Source organism: Onychomys torridus, unplaced genomic scaffold (genome assembly GCF_903995425.1).
Source record: "Onychomys torridus unplaced genomic scaffold, mOncTor1.1, whole genome shotgun sequence".
Classification (NCBI taxonomy): domain Eukaryota; kingdom Metazoa; phylum Chordata; class Mammalia; order Rodentia; family Cricetidae; genus Onychomys; species Onychomys torridus.
Window position 1 is genome coordinate 1 of NW_023413625.1, and position 25,986 is coordinate 25,986.

A 25,986-nucleotide genomic window follows, 5' to 3' on the forward strand; every position below is an offset into this window, starting at 1 on the left:
CCAATGCACGCTGAAAATCAACTATTGAAAATTTAAACGTTCTTTAATATTTATATTTTCTATGTATAAATAATAAATGTTTAGCAAATATTGTATTGATTTTATTTTCACCTGAGTAACATCCATAAAAAGTGTTTTTGCAAGTTTTATTTTCAAATTAGTAAAACGCCTGCTGTTAATGATCACTATTAATTATTCAGGTCACTATTGTGGGATAGTTGCAATTGTTTATATGTATGAATATTGTGTACAAATCCTTGAACATAAGTCTTCACATATTTGATTACTTCAGTCAAAAATTATTAGAATGGATTGGCTGGTCTACATTTTTGAGCCTTATTATATGTATTTAAATATTTCTTTAGACTTTTGATGATCTAAATATCTCTAGAGATAGGAGTTACCTTCCAAAACATTTTTGTCTATTTACTTGATTATTCATGAAATCAAGAATTCCATATATTTACTGGACATAGTTTATAAAATTGTATGTAAGGAACTTACCCTTTTTCTTTCACAGATCTAAACGAACAAAGACATTGTTGGAGCTAAATAGGCAAAAGGAAGAAGAAGACCTCAGATTAAGATTGCAGCTTCAAAGACAGAGAGCCATGAGGCTTTCCCGAGAGTCACGCTTGAGTATGCTTGAAATAGTTCATCCAGGTGAGTACTAGTATCAACTTCATAAATGTTAGAATATCTTAAATCAAGTTTTCTGGCACCCTGATAATTTCTTTTCTTTTTTGTATTTGGAACTCTTTGCCTTTCCCTTCCCCATCACTAGAGAAATCATATTACAGCTCTGGATTTTAAAAGTTACAGCTTTTCTTATTCATATCTGTTAATTTTAAGGGTTTTTTGTTTGTTTTGTTTTGTTTTACTTTCAGATACATGTGTTAAACATAAAAGTTTATAATTAAGGATAGTCACCATTGACATAAAAATATTCTTTTTGTACAGTCTGAACTTATTCATTCTCTAGTATAAAATTTGTGACATCTTCTCACCACTTGTGACAGACTAAGTTGGATTAACAAGAGCATGCTGTGGTTGTGTATGTGTGTGTGTGTGTGTTGTTTTTATGTGTACATGTTTATGTGTGTGCATGTGTAGTGGGTACACGTGTATATGGCCAACATCAGGCATCTTCCTCTATCCCTCTCCACCTTAGTTTTTGAGACAGGGTGTCTCACTGACCCTGTAGCTCAGTAATTGGCTAGGCTAGCTGGCTAGCAAACTGTCAGTATCTGTTTGTCTCTGTCCTGTCCTCCCCCAGTACTGGGGTTGTAGCCGTGTGCCACTGTGCCCAGATTTTACATAGGTACTAGGAGTCCAAGCTCAGTTTCTCATGCTTGCATGGTAAGCATTTTATCAACTGAGCCATCTCCTAGAATATTTTGTTTTGTTCTGTTGACAGGATCTCATATAGCCTGGTCTGGCTTCAATATGTAGCTAAAGATCATCTTGAATTTGTCATCCTCCTGCCAGTACTTCCCAAGTGCTTGGATTATTATAAGTGTGGGCCACCACTTCTGGTTTTATGGCATGCTGAGGATTGAACCCAGAACCTCATGCATGCTAGGCAAGTAAGTACTGTTACCAACTCAGCTACATGCCTATCCCTCACAGTTTTTTCATCATTCATTTACTCCCTTTTTTATTACTCATTCCCAAGAACCTTCACTAGTCCCCTCTCTTTTACTTTAAATCTATTTTCCAAATTTTGTCCTTTCCCAGTTATTCTCCTGTTACTCTGCCTGATATATCCTGTCCATAACTACAATGTCAGTTATCACAAAATGCTTAGCACGCTCATCCTTGGCTTTCTCTCCACCCTACTTTCTCTCTTAAGTTCCTAAGCAGCACTGCCCCATAAAACATTTTATGTTACCTGTGAATGTTCTGTCTTCACCAGTTAATACAGTAGCAGTAGCTACAAGCAGCTATTGAATATTCAAATGTGCTGCTACAGTTGAGGACTTGAATGTTTCTTTTTACTTTATTTAAACCTACTCAATAGCTACATGTATCTAATGGCTGCTTTGACCAGCTGCCTGTTGGCTAGTTTTCTTTGCTGTCTACAAGTGTTCCCAAACTAAAGTCAGATTTCATTCCCAGATTTCCTCTCCATTGATTCCCCCAATTCAGGTAATGGCACCAAAAATCTGTTCACTTTCCCATTCAGCATCCTTACTTTCTCTTTATCACACCTCTACATCAGGTCAGTCGTTAAATTCTGTTTTTTCATACTTTCTCTTTAAGATGCCTTCTTTGTATTAACCACCGGTACTGTGCTCTACAGCTTTTAATTCTGTCATTTAACTACTGTGAACCCTGAGCTGTATGCTGACCAATTCTAAAAGTCAAAGGAACATCATTGGTGTAATCATGTGTGTAAACACACAGAGTAGATTAAAGAGCACATAAACACATTTTTTTTTTCCTTCTCCCCGTCATACCAAATGCTTTCCTATGTGGACTCATGATTCTTTTGTCAGACTGTTCTGACTATTGGCCTTTCATCCCTTTTCTCATTACTCTGAGGCAAAAGTATTGAGTCCTTTTGGAAATAAACTGCATATTCTAGAAAAACTTTAGTTTCTACAATCTTAGAACTATTATAAAATGCAAATTAGTGAACAGCACTGAAAAAAATGAAAAACTGTAAAGATGCTGGGTGGTGGTAGCACACATCCTTAATCCTAGCACTTGGGAGGGAGAGGTAGGTGGATCTCTGTGAGTTTGAGGCCAGCCTGGTCTACAGAGCAAGCGCCAGGACAGTCATGGCTACACAGAGAAACCTTGTCTTGAAAAAGGAAAAAACAAACAACACCCCATAAAATTGTTATTACTACTGCTGTCCTAATTTCAGTACTTGAGAAAACATAGTTGAATATGTTATAATAATGTCTGTCATCTCTTTAGGTCAAGTGGAGAAGTACAATAGGGAAATGGAAGAGAAATCAGCATTGACTATCCAGAAACATTGGAGAGGGTACAGGGAAAGGAAGAATTTCTGCCAACAGAGGCCTTCTCTCACAGAGTATAAAGCAGCTGTTCCACTTCAAAGAGCAGTGAGTCTGCTGCATTATACACAGTTCTACATAAAGAGGCAAACAGGGGGTTGGGGATTTAGCTCAGTGGTAGAGTGCTTGCCTATCAAGCACAAGGCCCTTGGTTCAAGCCTCAGCTCAAAAAAAAAAAAAAAAAAAAGGCAAACAAGTGTTCAAAATTGACTTTGCTGTTTACCAAATATAAATTCATGATCAAGCCACTTAGCTTTTGGGAGCTTAGTTTCTTTCTTTATAAGAACTTAGGATATAGCTCAGTGGTTGAATACTTTCTTAGCATGTGCAAGGCCCTAGGTTCAATCCCTAGCAACATAAATTTAAAATACATATATACTTATAGTAATAACAACCTACTTGCCTCTGCTAAAGCTGGTATAGACTTTAAGTCCTTAGCACTGTCTTAGAGTCTTGCATGCCATTTGATAGATTGTAACCTTGTTATTATTTTTCTCCTATTTGAACTGCAAGTTCCTCAAGAATAGCAAACCAAGCCTTCTATACTGGTGTCACCTCTCAATGAGCTTGATGTGAATGGATATTTATTCAGTTCTAAAAGAGAAATAAAAATTGTTATATATCAGGTGACATACATGAGGATTCTGAATTCTGTAAATTTCTAAGTCCTATGTAAATGTATCATGTTTTATTTGATTCTTTTAAAATAACCAACTTATATGGAAAGTATTAGCTATAATTAGAACATTATAACTCTTGCATTATAGAATGGTATTCTTAAATGGTAATTTTCCTGGGGATTATGTGTAGTAAATAATATCTTGGAAAAGCATAGCACAAGGCTTTTTTTTATTTCCTTTCTCTTTTAAAATGTACTTCTCTTATACACTGTTAGGTTTCTATTAAGATTTCAAGTCTTAATGCATGTAGCTTAATCATCTTTATTTGTAAATTTTGCTGTTTATTCTCATTTCTTACTGTGGTAAATTTTGAACACACAATGTGAATTAACCTTTATAAAGATGTTTTAACTTACTTTTTAAATTATGTGTGAGTATGTGTCTATGTGTGTGTGGGGGGATGTGTGCATTAGAGTTGCCAGTGCCTACTGGGGCCAGAGGCATCACAGTGCCTAGAGCTAGAGTTACAGGTAGTTATGAGCCAACAGACACGGGTGCTGGGAACTAAACCTGGGGTTTTCTACAGGAGCAGTTTGTGCTCATAACTGCTGAGCTGTCTCCCCTGTGAAGATATTTCTAAACTAGTAGAATAAATACTAGGGGAATGTGAGGAGTGATCTGTCTCTTCCTCCTCCCTTATGCTCTATATGTAACAAACAGTCCTGTATCATTCTAAATTATATACATACTCCTGATATTTACCCTGAGCTAAACAGAGTAACCAAGGATAGCTCATTTATATCCAGGTTGGAGATGCTTCTTTTGAGAGAAATTTGCCTTTTTTGTGATACTTTTACTTCATAGCTGCCTCCTTTTTAAAGGTGGGCCCTTACAGAGTTGATGTACTAACTTGCTTGATTGAAATGAATCTAGTGTTTTGTAAAAGGCTCTCTGAGATGTTCTAGTTCATGTACATTCATTCTCTAGAAAAGCAGTGATTCTTATTTCAAAGTTGTTTTGGTTTTGATACTTTCCACTAACACCCAAGGAAAAGATTAATTATATTTGTCTCATGCCTGCTCATTCTGAAAAAAGGAATAGAGATTATTGTTAAAATCAGAACAAAAGGAAAAGAATGGACCAAGGCTAGCAAAATGGAAACAGAAATAAGATTACTTTCAAATACAAAAAAGAATGAGGGCTGGAGAGATGGCTCAGAGGTTAAGAGCACTGACTGTTCTTCCAGAGGTCCTGAGTTCAATTCCCAGCAACCACATGGTGGCTCACAACCATCTCTAATGAGATCTGGCGCCCTCTTCTGTATACATAATAAATAATAAATCTTAAAAAAAAAAAAAAGAATGAAAATGAGAGAAGAAAAAGAAAAGTGCTAGAGAAAATTAGAACAGAGCAGTGACCATTAAAGGGCACATTTTACCATATTTTTAAAGCATCATTTTCCAAAATGTACTTTAGGTATGTCTTGGTTAGTCTGTTCAGCAATCAGGTAAGCACATGTGCCTATATGTGTACAATATTTACCATGTGCCTAGTCCAAACTAAAATGCATTTGAGTATCTATAACCACCAGGTTTTGAAAACGTAATATTACAATATATGTAAAATCTCATTAACATGTTCATAGTGCCTATGTGTTGGAATGCTAAAGTTATACATATAGTGTCTTTGTTATGTTTTCTACTGCTGGGATAAAACACCATGACCAAAAGCAACTTGGGAAGGAAAGGATTTACTTTATATTGTACTTCCCAGGTAACATCACTGAGGGAGGGAAATCATAGCAGGAACTCAGAAGCAGGAACTCGAACAGAGACTATAGAGGAATGCTGCTTACTGGCCTAATGGTTTGCTCACCTGCTTTCTCTTAGCACCCACTAGTCAAGGAGTTGCACCACCCATATTGAGTTGGTCCCTCTCACCTCAGTTTTAAATCAAGAAAATGCACCACTGGTTTCACACAGATCAATGTGGTAGAAGCATTTTCTCAGTTGAGGTTCCTTCTTCCAAAATAACTCTAGCTTGTGTCAAGCAGCACATACAGTTATGTTTTATATAACTCAGTAGATATAAAAACTTATTTCATGTTTTACTAATTTCAATATAGCTACATGAAATTTAAAATAACTGGGATTTGTGGTTTGTGTTATATTGCCATTAGTATTGTGATTTGTAAAAAAGAAAAAAGAAAAGGGTAAACCGGGCATGGTAGTATGGTCTCTAAAGACGTTGGTCAGAGGATCCCATTATCACTAAGCTTGAAAGCATCTGGATAACATAGCAAGTCTTCATTTTAGAGGAAGAGAGGGAAATCCATCAGTTTCATTGAAAGTAAATACAAAATAGTAAGGTTATTTAAATTTTCTTATCTCTTGGGAACAATTGGTTTTTCAGGTACTTGGCAAAAAGAAAGAAAAGAAAGGAAAAGAAAAGGGAGAGAGAGGGGAGAGAGAGAGAGAGATAGAGAGAGGAGAGAGAAAGTTAAAATTGTTATCTATCTTCTGTTCCTTTCTTGCTTTGTATAGAATCTCTTAAGAGATGGTCTCACTATGTATCCCAGGCTGACCTTGAACTTAAATTCTCCATTTTCACCCCTCACTGCTGATATAATAGTGTACCATCACACTTAACTGAGGCGTTGTTTTTTTTTTAATTGCTAAAAGTAGAAAGGAAAAAATCCAAAATGAAATGTAGTAGCTCATATCTATAATTCAGGCATTCAAGAAACTGAATCAGGATCTCACATTCAAGGTTAACCTAGACTACATAGCAAGTACCAGACATTTCTGGGTTGTATATAGACATGCCCCCACGATGAAGGAGCACTGAAAACACTTCAATAATTAGACATCTTTATTCTCATAGACAAATTAAGAGTTCTTGGTAGCATTGCAGTGTTAGAATTAAATGTGAATTTAGATGACTTTTCCTTTTGAATGTTTTTAGATGTTTCCTTGCTTTTTCACCTCTTTAGCAAGAAGCAGCAGCAGCTTAGAAAGAAAGTAACAAGTGTTCTCTAGAACCGTAATGGTGAGTTGATTCTCAGACTAGGAGTACATAATGTTACATACATGTCCATCACTAAAAGCCATTAAAAGAATTAGCAAAACAAACCATTGGCATTTTTAAAAGCCAAAAGCAATCCCTGAGAAAACTAAAATGACAAATAAGAAAACCATCCAGGGAGTTTTTCTGAGAGAGGAATAGAAAAGAACTTCTCCTGGAATGCCTGAAGCCCAGGGTGGGACTGAAAGGAGGGTGGAAGTAAGATAGAAGGCTATGTAAAAAAGAATCTCCAAACAGGAAACTGAAAGGAAAAAAGGATCTGCTTTGTGGGATCAAGCACTATACTAAAGATCAGTGTTAAGGGACATTTTAACATTTAAGACATCTACCCAACCACTTTGCTCCTCAGCTTTCAGGATTATAACTACAGATAGTAGAATAGAAGCATTTTCTTTGAGAAATCTGAATAGCCTATGAGCAGAGTCAAAGTTTACTAGCATTGAGTTATCTGAACAAAAACCACATGGTTCATTGGCCCTGTGTTGAAATACACAGTAGCCCCATACAGCAACTCAGAACTTCTAAATTGCCTTGTAGTGTTCACCCTCAACAGCCAAAGTCAAGTGTCGTTGAATATGAGGACAGTTGCTTGATAGAAATAGAGAACCTAATGCTCAGGGATGTCTTGTTGTTTGTTTTTGCTCTTGTGGGGGCCCTGCCACCCAGCTCCCACATAAATCACTCACAGAGGCTTATTCTTAATTATGAATGCCCGGCCTTAGCTTAACCTGTTTCTTGCCAGCTCTCCTTAACTTAAATAATCCCATCTATCTTTTGCCTCTGGGCTTTTCCTTTTCTATTCCTGTATATCTTTCTTTGTTTCTTATTCTGAGGCTGGTTGTATGGCTGGCCCCTAGAATCCTCTTGTGGCTACTTCTTTCTTCCTCCCAAATTTCCTATATATTCTCTCTGCCTGCCAGCCCTGCCTCTCCTTTCTCCTGCCTTGCTATTGGCCGTTCAGTTCTTTATTAGACCACCAGGTGTTTTACACAGGCACAGTAACACAGCTTCACAGAGTTAAACAAATGCATCATGAACAAAAGTAACATACCTTAAAATAATATTCTCCAACAGGGATGTACCTCAGAGATAGAGCACTTGACCAGCATATGTGAAGTCCTAGATTCAATCTCTGGTGTAGGAGGTGGGGCAACTAAAATATATATAGAGATGTTGCAGGAATTAGAAAACGAAATTGATTTTGATCTATTATTTCCTCAGATAAGAGAGTACATGAAACAACTCAACATGATGTTTAAAAGGGATAACAAAAAAGAGAAGTGGAGGGCTAGGTGGAAAAGTTAAGAACATCTACTGGAAAACAGGACAAAAAGAAAATATTATCAATCTGGGAAATCAAATGTATGAACATTTGAAGTCAAGAACAGAAAAACATAGAATAAGAAATCAAATTAAGAATTTTCTAAAACTGCATGTCATAAATGTTAGATTTAAAGCATAGATAAATGTCCAATACAGTAAAAGAAACACATTTATTTCACATTTCTGTGAAATGCACTGGGAACAAAGAACCCAGTTCCAGCAGCAAGCATTGGAACTTAGGAAATCTTGAAGTAAAACTGGGACATATCTGAGAGAACCCTTTCCAACTAAAATTAGGTGCTCACTAAAAAGGGAATTAAAAATAAATGAAGATGAAAGACACTTTGACATAGTAGATAGCCAAAAAGAACAAGGGAAAGATGAAAATGAGAAACTAAGGTAACTGTGACAGAGAGCACAGGACGAGCTTTGTGCCAGGTAGAGAGAACAGGCAAGCCAGAAAGCCCCAGGAAATGTATTTGATAGAATATCTAATCTATTTTAATGTCTTGACTACTAGAGTGAAGTTGTGGAACATAATCAGGAATAAATATGCAGCAAATCAAGAAAAAAATAAGTGTTAATTTTAGAGAAAATATGCAAGAAAGGAAAAGTAATTATAATATGTTCTTCAATGAATAATAGCTTTACTTGCTATTATCATATATGTCTAATACCAGCACTAGGGAGACTGACACAGGAGAATTACATGTTTAAGACTAGCATAGGCTATATAACCAAACTGCCTCCTACCAAAAAAAAAAATGGCTCACCTTTATTTAATAATCATTGTGTGTATATTATTTTCTCTGAATTATATTATATGACATAATTACATTAGATGTATAGGATAGAATGCATATGCAATAAAAAGGAGTTAAATCCTTATTTCTGTTCAAGAAAATCAATAGATAACTATGTTTAATCTGGGAGAAAAATCATAGAAAAGTAGATGGTGCTCATTTGAAGGAAAAAAAAAGCTTTTACTTTTGGGATTTGTAAAATTGACACTTTAAACAATAGAATTACACCAGCAAATGTTTTCTGGAAAAGACTAGATAAAATATTTTAGGCTTCGCAACCTGTGCAGCCTGTATGTAATAGCTGCTTAAAGTTGAAGCACAAAGGCAGCTATAGATACCAGTTAGACTGACAATAGTTAAACAAGTATAACTATGTGCCAATACAAATTTGCAGACCTTCAGTTTACATGTCAAAAAATAAGATTTTTAGCCATGTAAAGCATAATAAAAAACAGGTTTATACTATACAGAAACGAATAGTATACTATATTTAGCCTGTGGCATGACCTGACAACCAGTGCTTTTAAAACAGTATATGATTTTGATGAAAATGAAAACATGGAAAAATGAAGAATTGCAAAGAATAATTTTATGTTTGTGCCAAAATTGTCTACTATGAAAGACTCTAGAAAGAACATTCGGGAAATTTGCTTTTAACTTAAAGTTTTTTTTAATGTTTTATTATTACCAAACCTTTTCTTATAGACTGTCTTGTATATTTGTAATACTGTAAGACAAGTAAAATTAGAGTCCTTATTGACATAGAGTATTTACTATGTACAAACAGTGGCTTGCCCAGAATCATAGTGTTCATAAGGAATTAGAATTGAGATTAGAACTCAATGTTTATTTCCTTTTATATACATTTCTTACTACATAAATAATATGAGTGCTTCATATGAATTCACAGAGACTATGGCAGCACTCATAGGAACTATACAGCTTCAAGCCAGATGAGGTCCCAGAACTGACAGAATGAAAAGTGATAGCTACTGGCAAAGGGACAATCCGTTTTCTCTGAAGGAGTGTCACTGGGTCTGTCAGCCCTTCTCCAGAAGAGGTCCCGTGCCCAGGGGTAGTTGGCCAATACAAAACTCCATGGTTTTGCTTTGGTTGGCTCTTTGTTTCATTTTGTTTTGTTTGGGCATTTTTTGTCTTATTGATTTTTTGTTAGATTTTCATTTTTTTTTAGAGAGACAGAATGAGAACATGAAGTTGGGTAGGGAGGTGGAGAGAATCTTGGAGGAGTTGGGGAAAGGAAAACAATTAAAATATATAAAACAATTTTAATGAAATAATATGACTGCTTATCTAGAGTGTATTAAGCCCTAGGTTTGATGCCTAACACCACATAAGCTAGGAGTGATGGTACATGCCAGCAGGAGGATCAGAAAGGGTCATCTTTGGCCACATTGTTAGTTCAAGGGTTGCCTGAGCTATGTGAGGCCTGGCAAACTAAAACTAACAGTAATAGTAATATTTGGGTATATCCTTTAAAAAAAGTGAAAGAGGAAAACGTATACAGATAGCCCTGCCCTACCATGGTGGGGAAGTGATGCACACTTAGTAGAAACCAGGCTATGATAGTAGAGTTACTAAGCATATTTGTTACTTACCAGTATTTTCGAGGTACAATGGATTTATTGGAACATAGCCCTATATTAGAAGTAAGGGTGGATCTGTATAGTTACAAAGTTACTATATTTCTTCATTTTGTCCCAGTCCCCTTCCTTTCCTTATACATACTGAGTTAGCTGTTGCAGTAGTGGTGTCATTGACTTACGTTGTAGAGAACAGATGACTAGTAAGAGACCAGAATTACAGGCTCGTCTTCATCTCTCTACCTCACTCCAGGTCCTTAAATTCCTAGCAAAGTGCCGTAAGAAAAAGAAACTATTTGCCTCTTGGCACGGACTCCAAGAACTCACTGATGCAAGCAGAGTTGAACTGAAGCAACAAGTGGATGACTATGTCAGAAGACATCCGGTATGTAGGTTTCTGTGCTGAAAAACATGTTTCATTAATCCATTGCATGGGATTTACCGCCAAAGCAGTGTTCCATATGTAATGCACATTGACTGGTGGATGCAAGGCAGTTCCACAGAGTTAGTGAAATTGTTTCACTAACTTTGATCCTTATAGTTACAGGATCAAAGATATAATTAGTTGTAAATGGGGACTCAACTTAAAAATCAATTATTTCCTCTACTATGTCAACAAAACTTGTATGTTGTTTCTTTTATAATAGTATAGTAAAATCTTGCCTGTGTTGAATCTTCTAATAAGAATATGTATTGTCAATTAATGAATATTCATCCTTACCTCCATATACTCAAACACACATAGAAGAACTTATATTTACTAGTCTGTTAATAAAACTCCAAGACCTACTAAGATGTAAAATTTGATGACCTGCCTCTTCGGTTTCATTACTGTAATGCTGCTGACACCTTTTCCCCAACAGAAACACACACATCTCTGACATTGTGTGAGCACAGTGCAATGGAGCAGGAGCTACCTGCTTCTTCCCCATGAGTTCCTGACCTTACATTCCTGCACATCCTTGAAGGTCTTTTCTCTTTTGTTTAGAATGACATACCATTTCTGTCATTATTTTTAATAACCCATATTTCTACAGATCACCTCTACTTTTTTCACACTTGTCAGTTTTTATGGAGAAAGTGATAGTTTATACATTTCAGTCAGAATTCTTACTTGCCTCATTTGAACCAACCATTCTTAGTATATCAAAGTACTGCTCATGTTGTGTTAGGATTGTGCTAATACTGCTTACATCTGAATGCATGCTCTTTCTTTTTTCTTCCCTTTCTCCTTTCCTTTCCCTCCTCATGCAAACACAAATTTCTATAATCTAAAGACTTTAGATGACTGATGTTAGAGATTTGATACAGTAGTTTTAGGTAATCCTACCATGTAACATTTGATTCTTCCAGAGCCTGACCTCCACCAAATGAAAAGCAGAATACATATGTGTGATTCTATGTGAACCTAGTAACTACTGGAGTAGAGCAAGGACAAAAAGTAAAGTGGATAGCAAGGTTTAGGTCTACCCATGGAAGAGATTTTCCTCACTGTTCAAACCTTTATAAAATATCAGAAGCTTGTCCTATGCACTACATAGTTAATAACCTCAGTGTTAGGAGATATTTAACCTTTATGGCAACTATTCATTTCTATTATTGTAGGACTAAAGTAGCTATAGATTATAGCTAAATGAATAGGTATGTTAGTGTTTCAACTACATTATCTATCTCTCTGTCTATCTATCTATCTATCTATCTATCTATCTATCTATCTATGTAGATATATCTCTCTACCTACCTACCTACTTAGTTGCCTGTGGGTTATAAGACAATTTGTAGTCAGTTCTCTCTTTCCACCATGTAGGTCATGAGCATCAAACTCAGGCCATTTACTCACTGAGCCATCTCACACCGAAAACTTTTCATTTTCTAAAATAAGCTTTTGGATTTTGTTGCTGGTCCTTGTTTTGAACAATAGTCATAATTTATAATATAGTCTTTGTAGCATACTAAAAGGTAAAATGCATGTCAACAATAACATAAAAACCAGGAGAGAAAAAAAATACATGTATGGCCGGGCGGTGGTGGCTCACGCCTTTAATCCCAGCACTCAGGAAGCAGAGCCAGGAGGATCTCTGTGAGTTCGAGGCCGGCCTGGGCTAACAAGTGAGTTCCAGGAAAAGGCGCAAAGCTACAGAGAGAAACCCTGTCTCGAAAAACCAAAAACAAACAAACAAACAAACAAAAAACATGTATGATTTAAAGATTTGTATGTAAGAACTAGCATGGTATCTCTCAGATGTAAATTGGTAAGTTAATGATACATACTACAACAATGGACAAAGAGCAAAAAGTTATGAAGGAAATGAACTGAATCAAAAAATATACTTGACTAATCAAGAAGACAGAAAAAGAAGGAATGCACAGGAAAGTAAGGGGACAAATAGGAAATACTAAGGTAAGAGACTGAAATGTGATTATGTTACAGTAAATGTAAATGGTATGTCTCCAGTTAGAAAGAAAGGGTTTTCAGAATGAACTTAAAACTAAAGTCTGAGCTGGAGTTAAGCAGTTAAGTTAACACTTGCTGCTCTTGTAGAGGACCCTTACTCCGTTCCCAGCACCAACATTAGAAGCTTACAACCACCTATAAGTTTAGTGCTGAAGATCCAACATCCTCTTTTGGCCTCTGTAGGCACTGCACACACATAGTACACATGGAGACAAAGAGGGTATACACACATACACATAATTTTTCTTTTTTTTTTTTTTTTTAAGTAAGGCTTGGTTATATGCTGATTAGAAACTTTTTTGGGTTTTTGTTTTTGTGTAGGGGGCGGGGGTTGGTTTTTCGAGACAAGGTTTCTCTGTGTAGTTTTGGTGCCTGTCTTTGATCTCGATCTGTAGACCAAGCTGGCCTCTAACTCACAGAGATTCCCTGGCTCCGCCTCCTGAGTGCTGGGATTAAGGGCGTGCACCAACACCACCCGGCCAAAAAATGTATTTGTCTTCTTCTTCTTCTTTTTTTTTTTTTTTTTTTTCTGGAGCTGAGGATCAAACCCACTTGAGGCAAGCACTCTACCACTGAGCTAAATCCCCAAACCCCAAAATGTATTTTTTAAATATATAAAAAAGTGAAACTAAGTATTATCAAATGTCATTTAATCAAGAGAACATAAAATTTCTAAATCTTTATGTACCTAAAAGTCACAAAGCCAATGTGAATGAACCATGAAGAAATTTTAAGTGAAATAAGCCAGATACAAAGGATACAAATACTGTATAGTTCCACTTACCCAAGTTGAATTGATATGTCAACTGATAGAAAAAGAATCATGGGTTCCAGGAGCTAAGTATATATAATTTCCAAAGCTTCATATATTTAATATGATAAAGTAAAGCAGTTGCATATGTTTATATAGAAAAGTGAGCTTCAATCCAATTTCCTTACCATGTACAAAGTTTAACTGTCCTCAGCCTATGTTTTTTTTTGTTTTAAATATAACTAATAAATATGACTTGTTATCTCATATTTTAGATTTGAATTTCTATTATGATTGGTGATTTTCAGTACATTCCCATGTATTCATTTATGATTTCCATAAACATATATTCAAGACTTTTACCCATTTTCAAATCAGTTTGCTTTTTTGTTGATTAACTGTTTGAGTTGTCTGTATACTGTTTCTTATCTGATACATGATTTGGAAATGTTTTTTCTGTTCTGTGGGCTGCCCTTCAGCAGTATCCTTTGATACACCAAAAGTCCTTACTTTGGGCTGGAGAGATGGCTCAGAGGTTAAGAGCACTGACTGTTCTTCCAGAGGTCCTGAGTTCAATTCCCAGCAACCACATGGTGGCTCACAACCATCTATAATGAGATCTGGCTCCCTCTTCTGTATACTAAATAAATAAATCTTTAAAAAAAAAAAATCTTACTTTGAATTTCATTTTGCCTTTTGTTATACAGTTTGAGCTCCTATTTTTATGTTTTTGACTTCTCCTTAATAAAAAAAAAAAAAACCTTTTAACAGTTAGTAGTCCTACAGTGTTGTTGAACCTCTGCAGATACCAAAATGCACAAGTGCTCAAGTACCATTTATCAAATGGTTAGTTCTTCCATATGATCTCTGCATATCCTTTTGCATACTCTAAAGCACCTCGTTACTTACACTCCCTAATACAATGTAAAGACTGTGTAAATTGTTCTTTGACTATACGTTTTAGGAAATAATGACAAAATTTTGTATGTATGAATTCAGCATAGATGCAATATTTTCTAATACTTTGATTCTTCAGTTGAATATGAGTATAGATCTTATAGATATGGAAGGATGCGTATAATTTTGATGAATACCCTGGTTTTTGTTTGTTTAAGATTTATTTATTGTGTATTCCATGTTCTGCTTGCACGCCAGAAGAGGGCACCAGATCTCATTATAAATGGCTGTTAGCCACCATGTGGTTGCTGAGACTTGAACTCAGGACCTCTGGAAGAGCAACCAGTACTCTTTAACCCAAGCCATCTCTCCACTCCTCCCCACCCCCGCCACTCCCACCCCCACCCAGTTCGTTTTATAAGTGTTGCTTTGGCCAGATTCTAGTACACTTTGATAAGATCAGTGCCTGAAAGGTAAGTTACTAAGTTATCAACTGGAGCAAGGCTACGTCAGTTTTTGATAAAGCTGTGGTATGAGGAATTTCATCAGCTATAAGAATAAGATTATTTCATTATCTAAATTAGTCACTAATTTCCCCCCTTAAATTAGGGGGATGGGGTCTTTTAGCTGATTTTTATTCCTCGTTCTGTGAAACCAGAGCCACTTATAGCATTGTGGTATAGATGCATTCGGAGTAGGGATGAATAAGAAATAAATATTATTTCAAATGAGGTCCAAAACAAAAGGAATTGATGGTATTCCTCTTCTAGACCTTACTAAACTGTACTTTTCATTGTGGTCTCCTAATCTCAATGTCTTTGACGAAATGATGTGTGGAAGCACACCAGAAAGAAACTTGGGGGCCTAGAGAGATAGCTCAGTGTTTATTAACACTTGTTGCTCTTACAGAGACTCTAGGTTCAGGTCCTGGCACCAACATACTCCAGCCACCTGTAACTCCAGTTCCAGAAGGATCTTATTTAACCCTCTTCTAGCCTCTGAGGGAACAAGACACACACATGGTACATATTCATAAGTGCAGACACAACACTCACACATATAAAATAAAATCTAAGAGAAAATAAGTTAATTTTTAAAAAAGAAACTTGCCCACCCACATTGTTATATAAAACTGGAGTATGGGAAGTTGTTATTGTTTAAATTTTGACCAGTTGACTTGATGGCTATTTTTTTCTTTCTGTTGTGGGTTGGTTTGTTTGCTTGTTTATTTGTCTTTTAGGTTTTTTGAGACAAAATATCACTATGTAGCCCAGGCTGGCCCTGAACTCAGGATCAACCTGCTTCTTCTACATGAAGATTCCAGGCATGACTACACCCAACTAAAGCTACGAATTAAAAGACAATTTAATACTTGCAGTAGATTCTATAGATAAAGTGGGAGACTGCTAAGAATTCTAGAAGCTCTGCTGTGTGGTTAGGTAAGGAGCATATTTTTGATATATCTGTCCTTATGACAAGTTTTCTGTCTTGTGTTTTCAGGGCTCTGAGATGTCAGATGTGGCCAGCAGAGAGCTCCATGCACAAGCACAAGAACAACTTCAACGCTACTTTATGGGAAGGGCCGTAGAAGAAAGAACCCAGCAGCACAGAGAAGCTTTGATGGCTCAGATCAGCACCAACATTGAACAGTTGATGAGTATGCTCTGCTTCCTTCTGTCTCATAAAAGGAGTACCCCATGCAAGAGATGTGGCATCCACAATCTTTAGAAGGAACATGCCACAAATAGTCTGTCCCAGCTCTCAGGAGATCTTACACCATCTCAGTTTTCAGTGATACAGACTCTAGTTTCTGTTTCAAATATTTCAGCTCCAGCAAAATTACTAATTTCAAAGATGTGCCCTACTAGCCACATTCTGTTCTGTAGTTCCTAAAGTCTTTTAATTTTTTCATATTTTAGAATAGACAATGACAGTAGTTACAGTGCAATGCACTTAATAGAACATTTATAACTTTTAATGACATGCTTTCACCAAGGTTTATATATTTAAGCTAACTATATTTATTCTTTTATTTTTATTTTATTTTATTATTATTATTATTATTATTATTATTGATCTGAGGATCGACCCCAGGGCCTGGTGCTTGGTAGCCATGCGTTCTACCCCTGAGCTAAATCCCAACCCTTATTCTTTTATTTTAAACCTAGAAGTTGCCAAGTATTTGGGATTGTTGCTTTCACCCACAACTGCAACTTTTGACTAGACATCTACCTTCATAGTTAGCAGTGACAACACATTCAGAGCTGGAACTCTGTCCTGTTCCTGACTGTAACTGGGCCCCAGCTCTGCTTTATGCAGGTTGCTGTTTGCCTGGCACACTCTACTAACTCATTTACTTTCTGTTTGCTGCAGAAGCACCAAGTCTGAAGGAGGCAGAAGGAAAGGAACCTGAGCACTTCCTAAGTAGATCTAGGCCTGTGGCAGCCAAGGCCAAACAAGCCCATCTCACCACCCTGAAGCACATACAAGCCCCTTGGTGGAAAAAGCTTGGTGAAGAAGCAGGCGATGAGATGGATGTTCCAAAGGATGAGCTTAATATAGAATTAGGAACTCTATTTATTGGTGGAACCAAACCCCCCTAGAGGATAACTGAAAGCCAGCCATCTTAGGAGATTGTTAGTTTTGCCTCTGTTGCAACACTTGGAAGCAACAAGCAGAGCATTGCCTACCTCGCTGCCAACTCTTTCCCCTTTCTACCCAGTCTCCATTCACAAACAGATCTGTCAGCTTTTATTGTGGGACAGAAGTCAATGTGAAATTCTATTGTTGACATGTAATATGAAATTTCATTTCTGTTTTCTAACGAAAGCGTTTTTTTTTAAATAAGTATTGTGTTCTTGAAAAACTTGTCAGGATTATTTTAATTTTTCACATTTGTTATTCAGAATTTCCATTATTATTACTACCATTATATTTTTCACCTTGACAAAGTTTAGAAAAAGAAGTGGTCAATTAAAGGACATTTAATTATCTGAAAAACTGGAGAAAAGATATAAGGGAAACAGTTGGTTATAGTTCTTATATTGTATTAAACATACATTTTAAAAATTATGTGCATTGGTTTTGTCTACATGTCTGTGTGAGGGTGTTGGATTGCCTGGAACTAGAGTTAAAGTTGTGAACTGCCGTGTGGATGCTGGGAACTGAACCTGGAGCCAGTGCTCTTAACCGCTGAGCTGCCTCTCCAAATTCCCCAAATAACGCATTTTTTTAAAGACTGGGTGTCATCATTTAGCTCTGGCTGGCCTCAAACTCACAGAGATCTACCTGCTTCGGCCTTCCAGTGCTAGGATTAGAGGCATATGCAACCATGATTAGCTGTTGGATTTTTGTATTTCCTTTTAGAAATGATAAAATGGAACATAAGTTTAATTACTGTTTTTGTTTTCACTTTTATTTTTATTCGAGTATGAGAGTGTGTCTGTGTAGCCATGCAGAGGTCTGTATGCAAAAGATCCAGAAGAGGGTATCAGATTCCCCCAGAGCTCAAGGGGGTTGTGAGACACCAGACATTGGTACTGAGAACCTGACAGTCATCCGCAAGAGCAAGTGCTCTTAACTACTCAGCTATCTCCCCAAGTCCGACACTGTTTTTTAATGAAGTAGTCTTTAATTGGCCACTTTTTCTAACCTATAAGATGATATGCTTCATTGTTGTAGATTATACATGTGGTATATACAGTATACATTGTGTGTGTGTGTGTGTGTGTGTGTGTGTGTGTGTGTGTGAGATAGATACTTACATGCAAATTACATATTTGACAAATATCTGAATAAATGTTAAATTGAAGATGAAATACATCTGAAAGACACACAAGCTGTAGGAGGGTTTTGGGATGTCTATTTGGCGTAGGGGAAGATGAAGGGGGCCTTGAGAAAATAACTGTCAGAGGATTGGGTAACAGTAAACCAGAAGAGTGAGGCCATTTTTTAAAAATTTATTATTCTTTAATAAACCCTACATATATGCAATGCATTTTGATAGGGAACACTCTCACTTTCTCTTATTTCTCTCCCAGTTCCTCTAGAAAACTCCCCAGCAACCCCATCCTCCTTTCATGTCTTTACAAAACAAACAAAAACACTGAGCTTAATTAGAGTTGCCTGCATTTGCATGGGTGATGGCTTGTTTACCAAATTATGGGCAATTTACTAATGGTGGCATCATTGAAAAAGATTGATTCCCTTCCCCAACAGGCATTAACTGCAAGTAGCTATTATATAGGCAACATGTTCCTCCAGTTTTTAAATTCTTACTGCCTCCTCTTCTGTGACATTCTCTAATCCATAGTGGTGGTGAGTGATACTGATGTCCTTTTCAAGGCTGAGTACTTGATGATCCCTTATTCTCAGTCCTTTGACTAGTTGCAAATTTCTGTATTCACCTTTGCTCATGGCAAAAAGAAACATCACTAATCAGTGGGTGTACACATATTTACAAGGTAATGTGGAAACTTCCATCCAGCAAAACATTAGACATTCCTTCCTAGTGTCTATACCTTCCCAGCTAAGGGCTTTTGACCAGATTTACAGTACCAGACATGAATTCTCTTTTGTAGAGCATGCCTGAATCCAACCAGAAATGGGTCGTGTAACTCCCAAAACACCCATGCCATTGTTGCATGGTCCCACCAGTTGGGCACATCTATATGGTGGGCCAGTATTGTAGCATGAAGGGTCCACCGAAGGCTAAAACCAATGCTAACTTTTCTCTCCCAGCAGCCCACATGATCATTTCTAGCACTACAAAGGCTAGCCAGTTCTCAGGTCAGTCCCAGTTTGATTCTCTGTTCTGAAGGAGAGTGTGCGTGTTCTACCATATAGTTCTACCATCTAGTTCTGGTGGACAACCAAGAGCAAGTGAAGTAGCTTGTATTATCTGGGTTTCTGAGCCCTCCTTGACCAATAACTCCTAGGGAGATATCCCATACTTAGCACTGGGATTTGCTGAAGAACCCATGGGCATGGGAACAGCATTCTCCACCCATGCAAAGTACCTCTGTTTAAACTCCATTTTAGAAATCCAGTATGTCTTACCATTAGCTTACAAAGAAATCAGCTTGCAAATAAATTAGCTTACAAATAAAAAGTCTTCCCATAATCTTAGTTTGGGTTCGCTGTCTTCTAACCCCTTCCTAACATCTCCATTCCCATACCCTTTCCACTTAGACTTTTCTGCCTTCATTATTCCTCCTCCACACACATCTCCACCCCTGCACTTTAACCCTCTCAATCCCCAGCATTTCTTCTCTAATATTACATGTGTGCTGCAGCATAGGCCATTTTTTGCCCTCAACTTTTCCTCACTATACTTGTAATTAGGGAAATGGTCATTCTTTTTTAAAAAAATAATCATCATCATTGTGTATGATGTGTGGATATGATTTCCACGGCACATGTGGTGGTCAGAGGACAACTTTTGTTTGTTTCTTCCCTTTCACCTTCATGTAGAGTCCAAGGATCAAAATTGGATCATCACATTTTACCTATGGGACCATCTCATGGGCCCAAAATGGTCACTCTCCAAGAGACACCGAGTGATGCAAACTTCTTTGGTTTCAGAGTACTATCCAAATGTCTTTGTGTAAATGGCATACCATTTTATATGGGCAACATGTTCCTTGCCTATCAGTTCATATCACCATTGTCAAATATCCCAGGCAATCCACACATGATGTTGCACTGACTCCCACTGTTCTCCACTCTCATTTGGTGTCAGTTCCTAATTATTTGCTTTTGGGAGAAACGTTAGAAACACAGACTGACTCACTGAGCAGGCCGGCCTGGAATTCCATTTGTAAACCAAACTGATTTTGAATTCAGAAATCTGCCTGCCTCTGTCTCCTAAGTGTTTGGATTAAAGTCAAGTGCCACCCACACCCTAAATTACCATTTTGCTATCTCAACCAATCTCTCAGAGCCAATGTGCAGGTGAGTTGCATTTTAAACCATTTTGAGTCTTTCATTAATTTTTTGAGGGTTTAAAGAGCTCAGCTCAGCTCTAATCTCTCCACATTTCCACATTTCATTTCCTTTGTAGTCACTGCAATTCTCTGTGAATAACCAATCTAGAACCACCCATGAAAAGGTGGAGCCATACCTATTAGATAAGTTTCCAACTTCTGTATGGACATATCTTAAAACTGAAAGATCTAAATAAAAGTCTACAAAGAGATAAAATTTACTTTTGTTTTGTTTTGTTTTCTGTGACAGGATTTCTCTGTAGTTTTGGAGCTTGTCCTGGAACTCGCTGTGTAGACCAGACTGGCCTCGAACTTACAGAGATCCTCCTGCCTCTGCCTCCTGAGTGCTGCAATTAAAGGTGTGTGCCACCACTGGCCAACAAAATTTACTTCTTAGCCTGGGCTCTGCCCTTTCCCCCACAACCCTGTATGAATCAGTCTTTTGAAGTTTATTATATTACATTTAAATTAAAGATAATCACACGTAACTTATTGCTTCAAGGGACATTTAGTACACCCTGTATACTATTCTGGGACCTGGAGATACAACTGAGATCAAAAGAGGCAAAAACCTCAGGATTTCTTAAACTAGTGATAAGACAATAAGATAGTTATGTTAGGTAGCAAAAGATAAACAGTAAATATAGGATCTACAATGTTAAAGGAACAGCTAGGAGATGTTACTGAGCTACTATTTGGGCCTGAAAAGATTACGTGATCATTAGGGTGAGATTGCAAATAAAGTGGGATAGCTGAGTGCTTGGTGTATAATGAGATTCAGTAAATTGATATTAACATTCTTATGAAGAATGTCTGAAATCATTAGGAGTTGCCTAGGTTCTGCCCCCTCCGCCGCCTTAGGGTGAAGGAGCACTTGATGAGTACTTTCTGTTTCTTGTTGGAGCTCCTCACTGACTCATCCCAGAGCCTGAGCCCTTAGATCTCAGTTTGCTCATCCCAGCTAAAGCGCCAATTTCCAACCCTTTACAATCTCTCTCACATCTTGAGCGGTATCAGCAAACGATGCCTCGTGACATCAGGTTGTACTCCGAGTTCCATTACTAAAGTGCTGTTTGTCTTTGGCTAGCCATGTCTCTGATTCTCACTTTTTTTTTTTCACCACAAAGTTAAAACGCCATGCTAAAGCAAGGTTCAGGCTCTACCAAGGGTTGCTTTTCACACATATCCCAATACTAGCCGCTAGCGTCCCTAGTCCAAAACCTCCTCAGAAGCCGAGCCCATTGGTGGCTACCAAGAACAATACTATGTGCAAAATCAGGGTAAACCTGAATTCCCAAACACCTGATCTTTGCAGAATACCCGCCCCCTCGGCATTGCCAAGCCTTTTTTGGATCTTCTTCCGGGTCACACCTCAACAGGGCCTCATCTGCCAAGCCTCTCCTTCCTAGATTCTCCATTGGTTGCGTCTTTGAAGAAGTGGAAGGTTTTAGGGCATTGATTGGTGTCGGCCATTGTGACACGACTAGTTACAAACAAGGCGAGTCTGGTCGCCATGGTAACGCCCCAAGCGCGTCTTCGATACGTCGACCTCTCAGTTCCATTTTCCGTCCCACGGAGAGTGGTTGTGTCCCAGGGGCACGGCGGTGGAGGCTTTTAGCTTGGCATTTCCTAGCTGATGTGGCTTATGTAGGGCAGGCTGCGGCCTACTCGGCCGTGGCGGCCGTCTACAGGTGAGTATGGTCGGCAGGCTCCACGGGGAGCTCCGCCACAGGCCTGCGGCGGGCCGCTGGCCAAGGGACACGGGTTGTGGCTGTGGGCCGGCCGCCCCGCCCCTCCGGGCTTCGCCGCCGTCACCTGCCCGGCCTAGGTGGGTCACCCGGTGCCCCCCGCCGTAAGCGGCCCGGGAGCACGGACACCCCGGCGGCCAGCAGGGTCGTTTCTCCCCGGGGGTCCCCTGAGGCGGGCGAGCCGGCCAGCCCTGCGTGCACGGCCCTGTGTCCGAGCGGCCTCTGGAAGCCAGGCTGGGAACGCAGCCCAGGACGCGGGAGGGAGCCTGCCCCAGCCCTGAGCTCGGGCCCTGAACAAACTTTGTGCCCCGCGGCGGCCGCGGGACACAAAGTAGGCAGAGGACAAGGATGTTCCACGCATGATCCTGCTATGCTAACGGGTTGGGAAGAGGAGGAAGGAGAGTGGATCCAGGAGTCAGAGGTGTTCACAGGAAAGAGTCCGTCGAGGGGAGTTCTGGAAGAAAACAAACAAAGAAAAACCTCGGTTTGGCTGTGTGTGGGTGTGTTGGTTGATGTGTCACAGGAATGCGAACAGGAGGGTGAGTCCCTTAGGCGATTGGAGAAAGTATTTGCCTGGTTTATTTAAAGCGTTGCAGTTGGTCTGTGGGGAGAGGCCCGTTTTGAGGGTGGGACGGATATTTAAAATCATGGATAATAAACACGTTGACTTTTGGAGATAGGTGGAAGCTCTCCAGGCGCTTTAAGGACGACTTTCCAGGTTTGAGCAAGATGACAGTGAAGGAGTTTGTAACTGTGTAGAGTCCTTTCTAGAAATATGAGTTCATAAGGTGTGGATGGTCGGAATGGCTGTCAAGGGTCAGGTTCCGGAAATACTGTTAGAAAAATGAAGCGATTTGGAATAGATACGGAAAAATGGAAGAAAACTCAAAAGTTTCAGGGCTAAAAGTCTACCCAAGTGGTAGAGCTCCAGGAGTCCCTGGCTTGAAGCGTTGTGTAGTCATTACACTGCGTTTACTTCCTTGATCCTTCTTCCCGCAGTTACATTTGACTACATTAGTAGTTCCTGAACAGTTTTTAATTGCATATGCTATAGGTAAAACACTTTGAGCCTCTTCCTCCTAAATATGTTTATTTTGTTTTATATATTATTAAGTACATAGTATATTTTGCATAGTGTGTGAATACCTCTGTAACTATGCCACATGTTTATAAAAACACAAACTAGGAGAATTAAGTGACAAAAAGAAAATCTGGCCCAACTCAACAGAATTTGAAGATCACATGGAAGGTGCTTCCTTGATTTCTCAAGACAATTGTCAGCATTTCTGAGGATTCCCACGCTTTTGTGGGGTGGGCTTTCCATTCTACTTACATCATGTGCTTGGAAATCAGAAAAGGGTACATTGGGAAGAAGGAAAACTTAAGGCTTTTGTTTATCAGTGGAAAAAAGGCATTAAAGACAGCCTTTAAGACATACTTGACAACTACGTCCTTGTATTCAAGGATTGTGTTCTTGCATTTTACTTTTCAAATTGATCCTGGTGATGGCACTTACAATATGGCACCTGAGCAGGACAGGGTGTGGCTGTACTTTACACACCATCTCCTTACTTCACGTAGGTGATATGGGTACTAATGCTTAGCGGCACCTGTCTGCAATACTCACCCTCTAGCAGCCTGTATCTGTTTTTACTGATTGTTGCATTTTCTTTTGTTTCACCCGCAGAGATGCTGGGACTTTTAACGGGATTAACAAGTACTATTGTTCATGAATTATCAAAATATGGTGTTGACCAGATCATGACATCTCCTTCAGAAGCTGTGAGTAACTCTGTCCAGATCCAAACCTATGAGACCTCCATTCTGTGTTTTTCTGAGGAGAATACCTTAAGCTAGAGGAATGTGAGCAACCTTCCCCATGCAAAGTAGAAGTGATGTTGAAGAAAACTCCTGCGACTCTGGAAATGGGGACCTGAAACCGAGGAAATGGACCTGTGCTGAGGAATGTTAGCCCAAGAGCTGTGGGGACCTGAAACCGAGTCTAGATGAGCATGGAAAGATGGTCTCTGTTGGCTGCTTAGCCTGTTTAGGACCATGTTATCTTAAGAAGTCATTGTCACCATCTTCCTGCTCCAACTCCACCCCTTCCTCCCATTCTCCCTCCCCCTCCCCTTCCTCCCCTCCCTCCTCCCACTCCTCCCCTCCCTCCCACTCCTCCCCTCCCTCCTCCCCTCCCTCCCCTGCCTCCTCCTTGGGAACATAACTCCTGTTCCTTGGGAAAGGTGTAAAGAATAAAGGGAGACTGGAGCACCATTTTTGTTTGAAAACATGTTGATTTCTATAAATTTGCTTACCTTTCTTGTAGTTTGCATTGTATTTCCCAACCCTTAAGGATTCAAAAGAAGTCCATGAGCTTTTGGAAAGACAAGCAGCAAGCTAAATGGTTAAGGGGTGTTTTTTTTAAATTTGAAATAACTTTTTATTTTTTATTGTATTGAATTTATTTTGTTTGAGACAGGGTTGGGAAATACATGTAAACTACAAGAAAGGTAAGCAAATTTATAGAAATCAACATGTTTTCAAACAAAAATGGTGCTCCAGTCTCCCTTTCCTCTTTACACCTTTCCCAAGGAACAGGAGTTTATGTTCCCAAGGAGGAGGCAGGGGAGGGAGGGGAGGAGGGAGAAGGGAGCCCTTAGCTCATCTCTAATTTTAAATTTTGTGTTTCTCCACTTAATAGTATATAATCCTTGCCTCGCTTTATTTTCCTCTTTGATAAAATTAGAATAATAAAACTTTAAGTTAGATGAAATACATATTGTATTGTAATGGTGAGGAACACTGCTGTGGGATTAATTAGGCCTCAGTCTCAAAAGAGTAGAGTTGGGGAAAGGCTGAGGTGAGGATGTGCTAATTCCTGAGAATACTAAATGCTTTTCCCTGTGCATTATTTTTATTGTTTAATGTCTAAATACCAGGAATTACCCCATAAATCTGACATGGAATTAAATAATACCATCCCGGACAATGTTCTGGAACGGCTATCTGATGCAGAGAAGCTAGTGGTGGAGTTGAAGGAGATCATTCAGCAGAAGGACCTTCAACTCCTGCAGCAGGATGAAGTTCTGCAGGTACTGTTGGTTGTGTGGCCACTGGCTGTGCACTTGATACAGGCAGATCATTCTCTTAGCCTGTTGGAGAACCTGGGTCTTGTTCTTAAGTACTGCAGGCCTGCCGCCTGCCAGAAGTAAGCTGTGTGCTAGGTAAACAGTGAGCATTCCTTTACTGTCTTCATTGCTCTGCCGCAGGAGGAACGAAAAGCTGCTGATACCAAAATTAAAAAACTGAAACTACACGCAAAATCAAAGCTTGTGTCTTTGAACAAACAGATGGAAAAATTGAAAGCACAAGGAGAGGCTGCTTCGCCTATGGACCCTCAGGCTGCAGAGCCACTCTCTGAGGTATGAGGACTGGGTTGAGACTTGGTGTCTCCCTACAGAGCCTGGTTCCAGCAGACCAGTGGGCCAAAGTGATCCAGCAGGAGTGCTGCCCTCCCCTCCCAGCCTGTGGTCTGCCTGGACTGAAGGCCACATGGGGAGAGCAAACATAGAAGGAAATGTGGCCTTGAGTCTGCAGTTGCTACTCAGACTCCTAGTCAGAATTTGCAAGGGCTGACAGGAAGAAATCAGTACTGAAGTGAGACAGAGAGGAGAAACATATACTTTGTGGATGT

At 38.8% G+C, this 25,986-nt stretch overlaps 1 protein-coding gene across 3 annotated transcripts; it reads left to right on the forward strand.

The window, feature by feature from the left end:
* The first annotated feature begins 427 nt into the window (after positions 1 to 427).
* Positions 428 to 25,735, forward strand: LOC118576362 (IQ calmodulin-binding motif-containing protein 1-like). Of its 3 annotated transcripts, none has more exons than XM_036176651.1 (7): positions 489 to 663; positions 2,926 to 3,074; positions 10,711 to 10,842; positions 16,061 to 16,217; positions 23,980 to 24,074; positions 25,232 to 25,384; positions 25,562 to 25,735. In XM_036176651.1, exons 1-7 carry the CDS (start codon positions 612 to 614, stop codon positions 25,718 to 25,720), a joined length of 897 nt encoding a protein of 298 aa, XP_036032544.1. In that variant the 5' UTR covers positions 489 to 611; the 3' UTR covers positions 25,721 to 25,735. The 3 variants fall into 3 exon arrangements, with proteins under 3 accessions (XP_036032543.1, XP_036032544.1, XP_036032542.1); XM_036176649.1 differs by lacking the exon at positions 489 to 663 and adding an exon at positions 1,557 to 1,586; XM_036176650.1 differs by lacking the exons at positions 23,980 to 24,074; positions 25,232 to 25,384; positions 25,562 to 25,735 and adding an exon at positions 16,934 to 17,632 and having other exon boundaries at positions 428 to 663.
* The last annotated feature ends 251 nt before the right edge of the window (positions 25,736 to 25,986 follow it).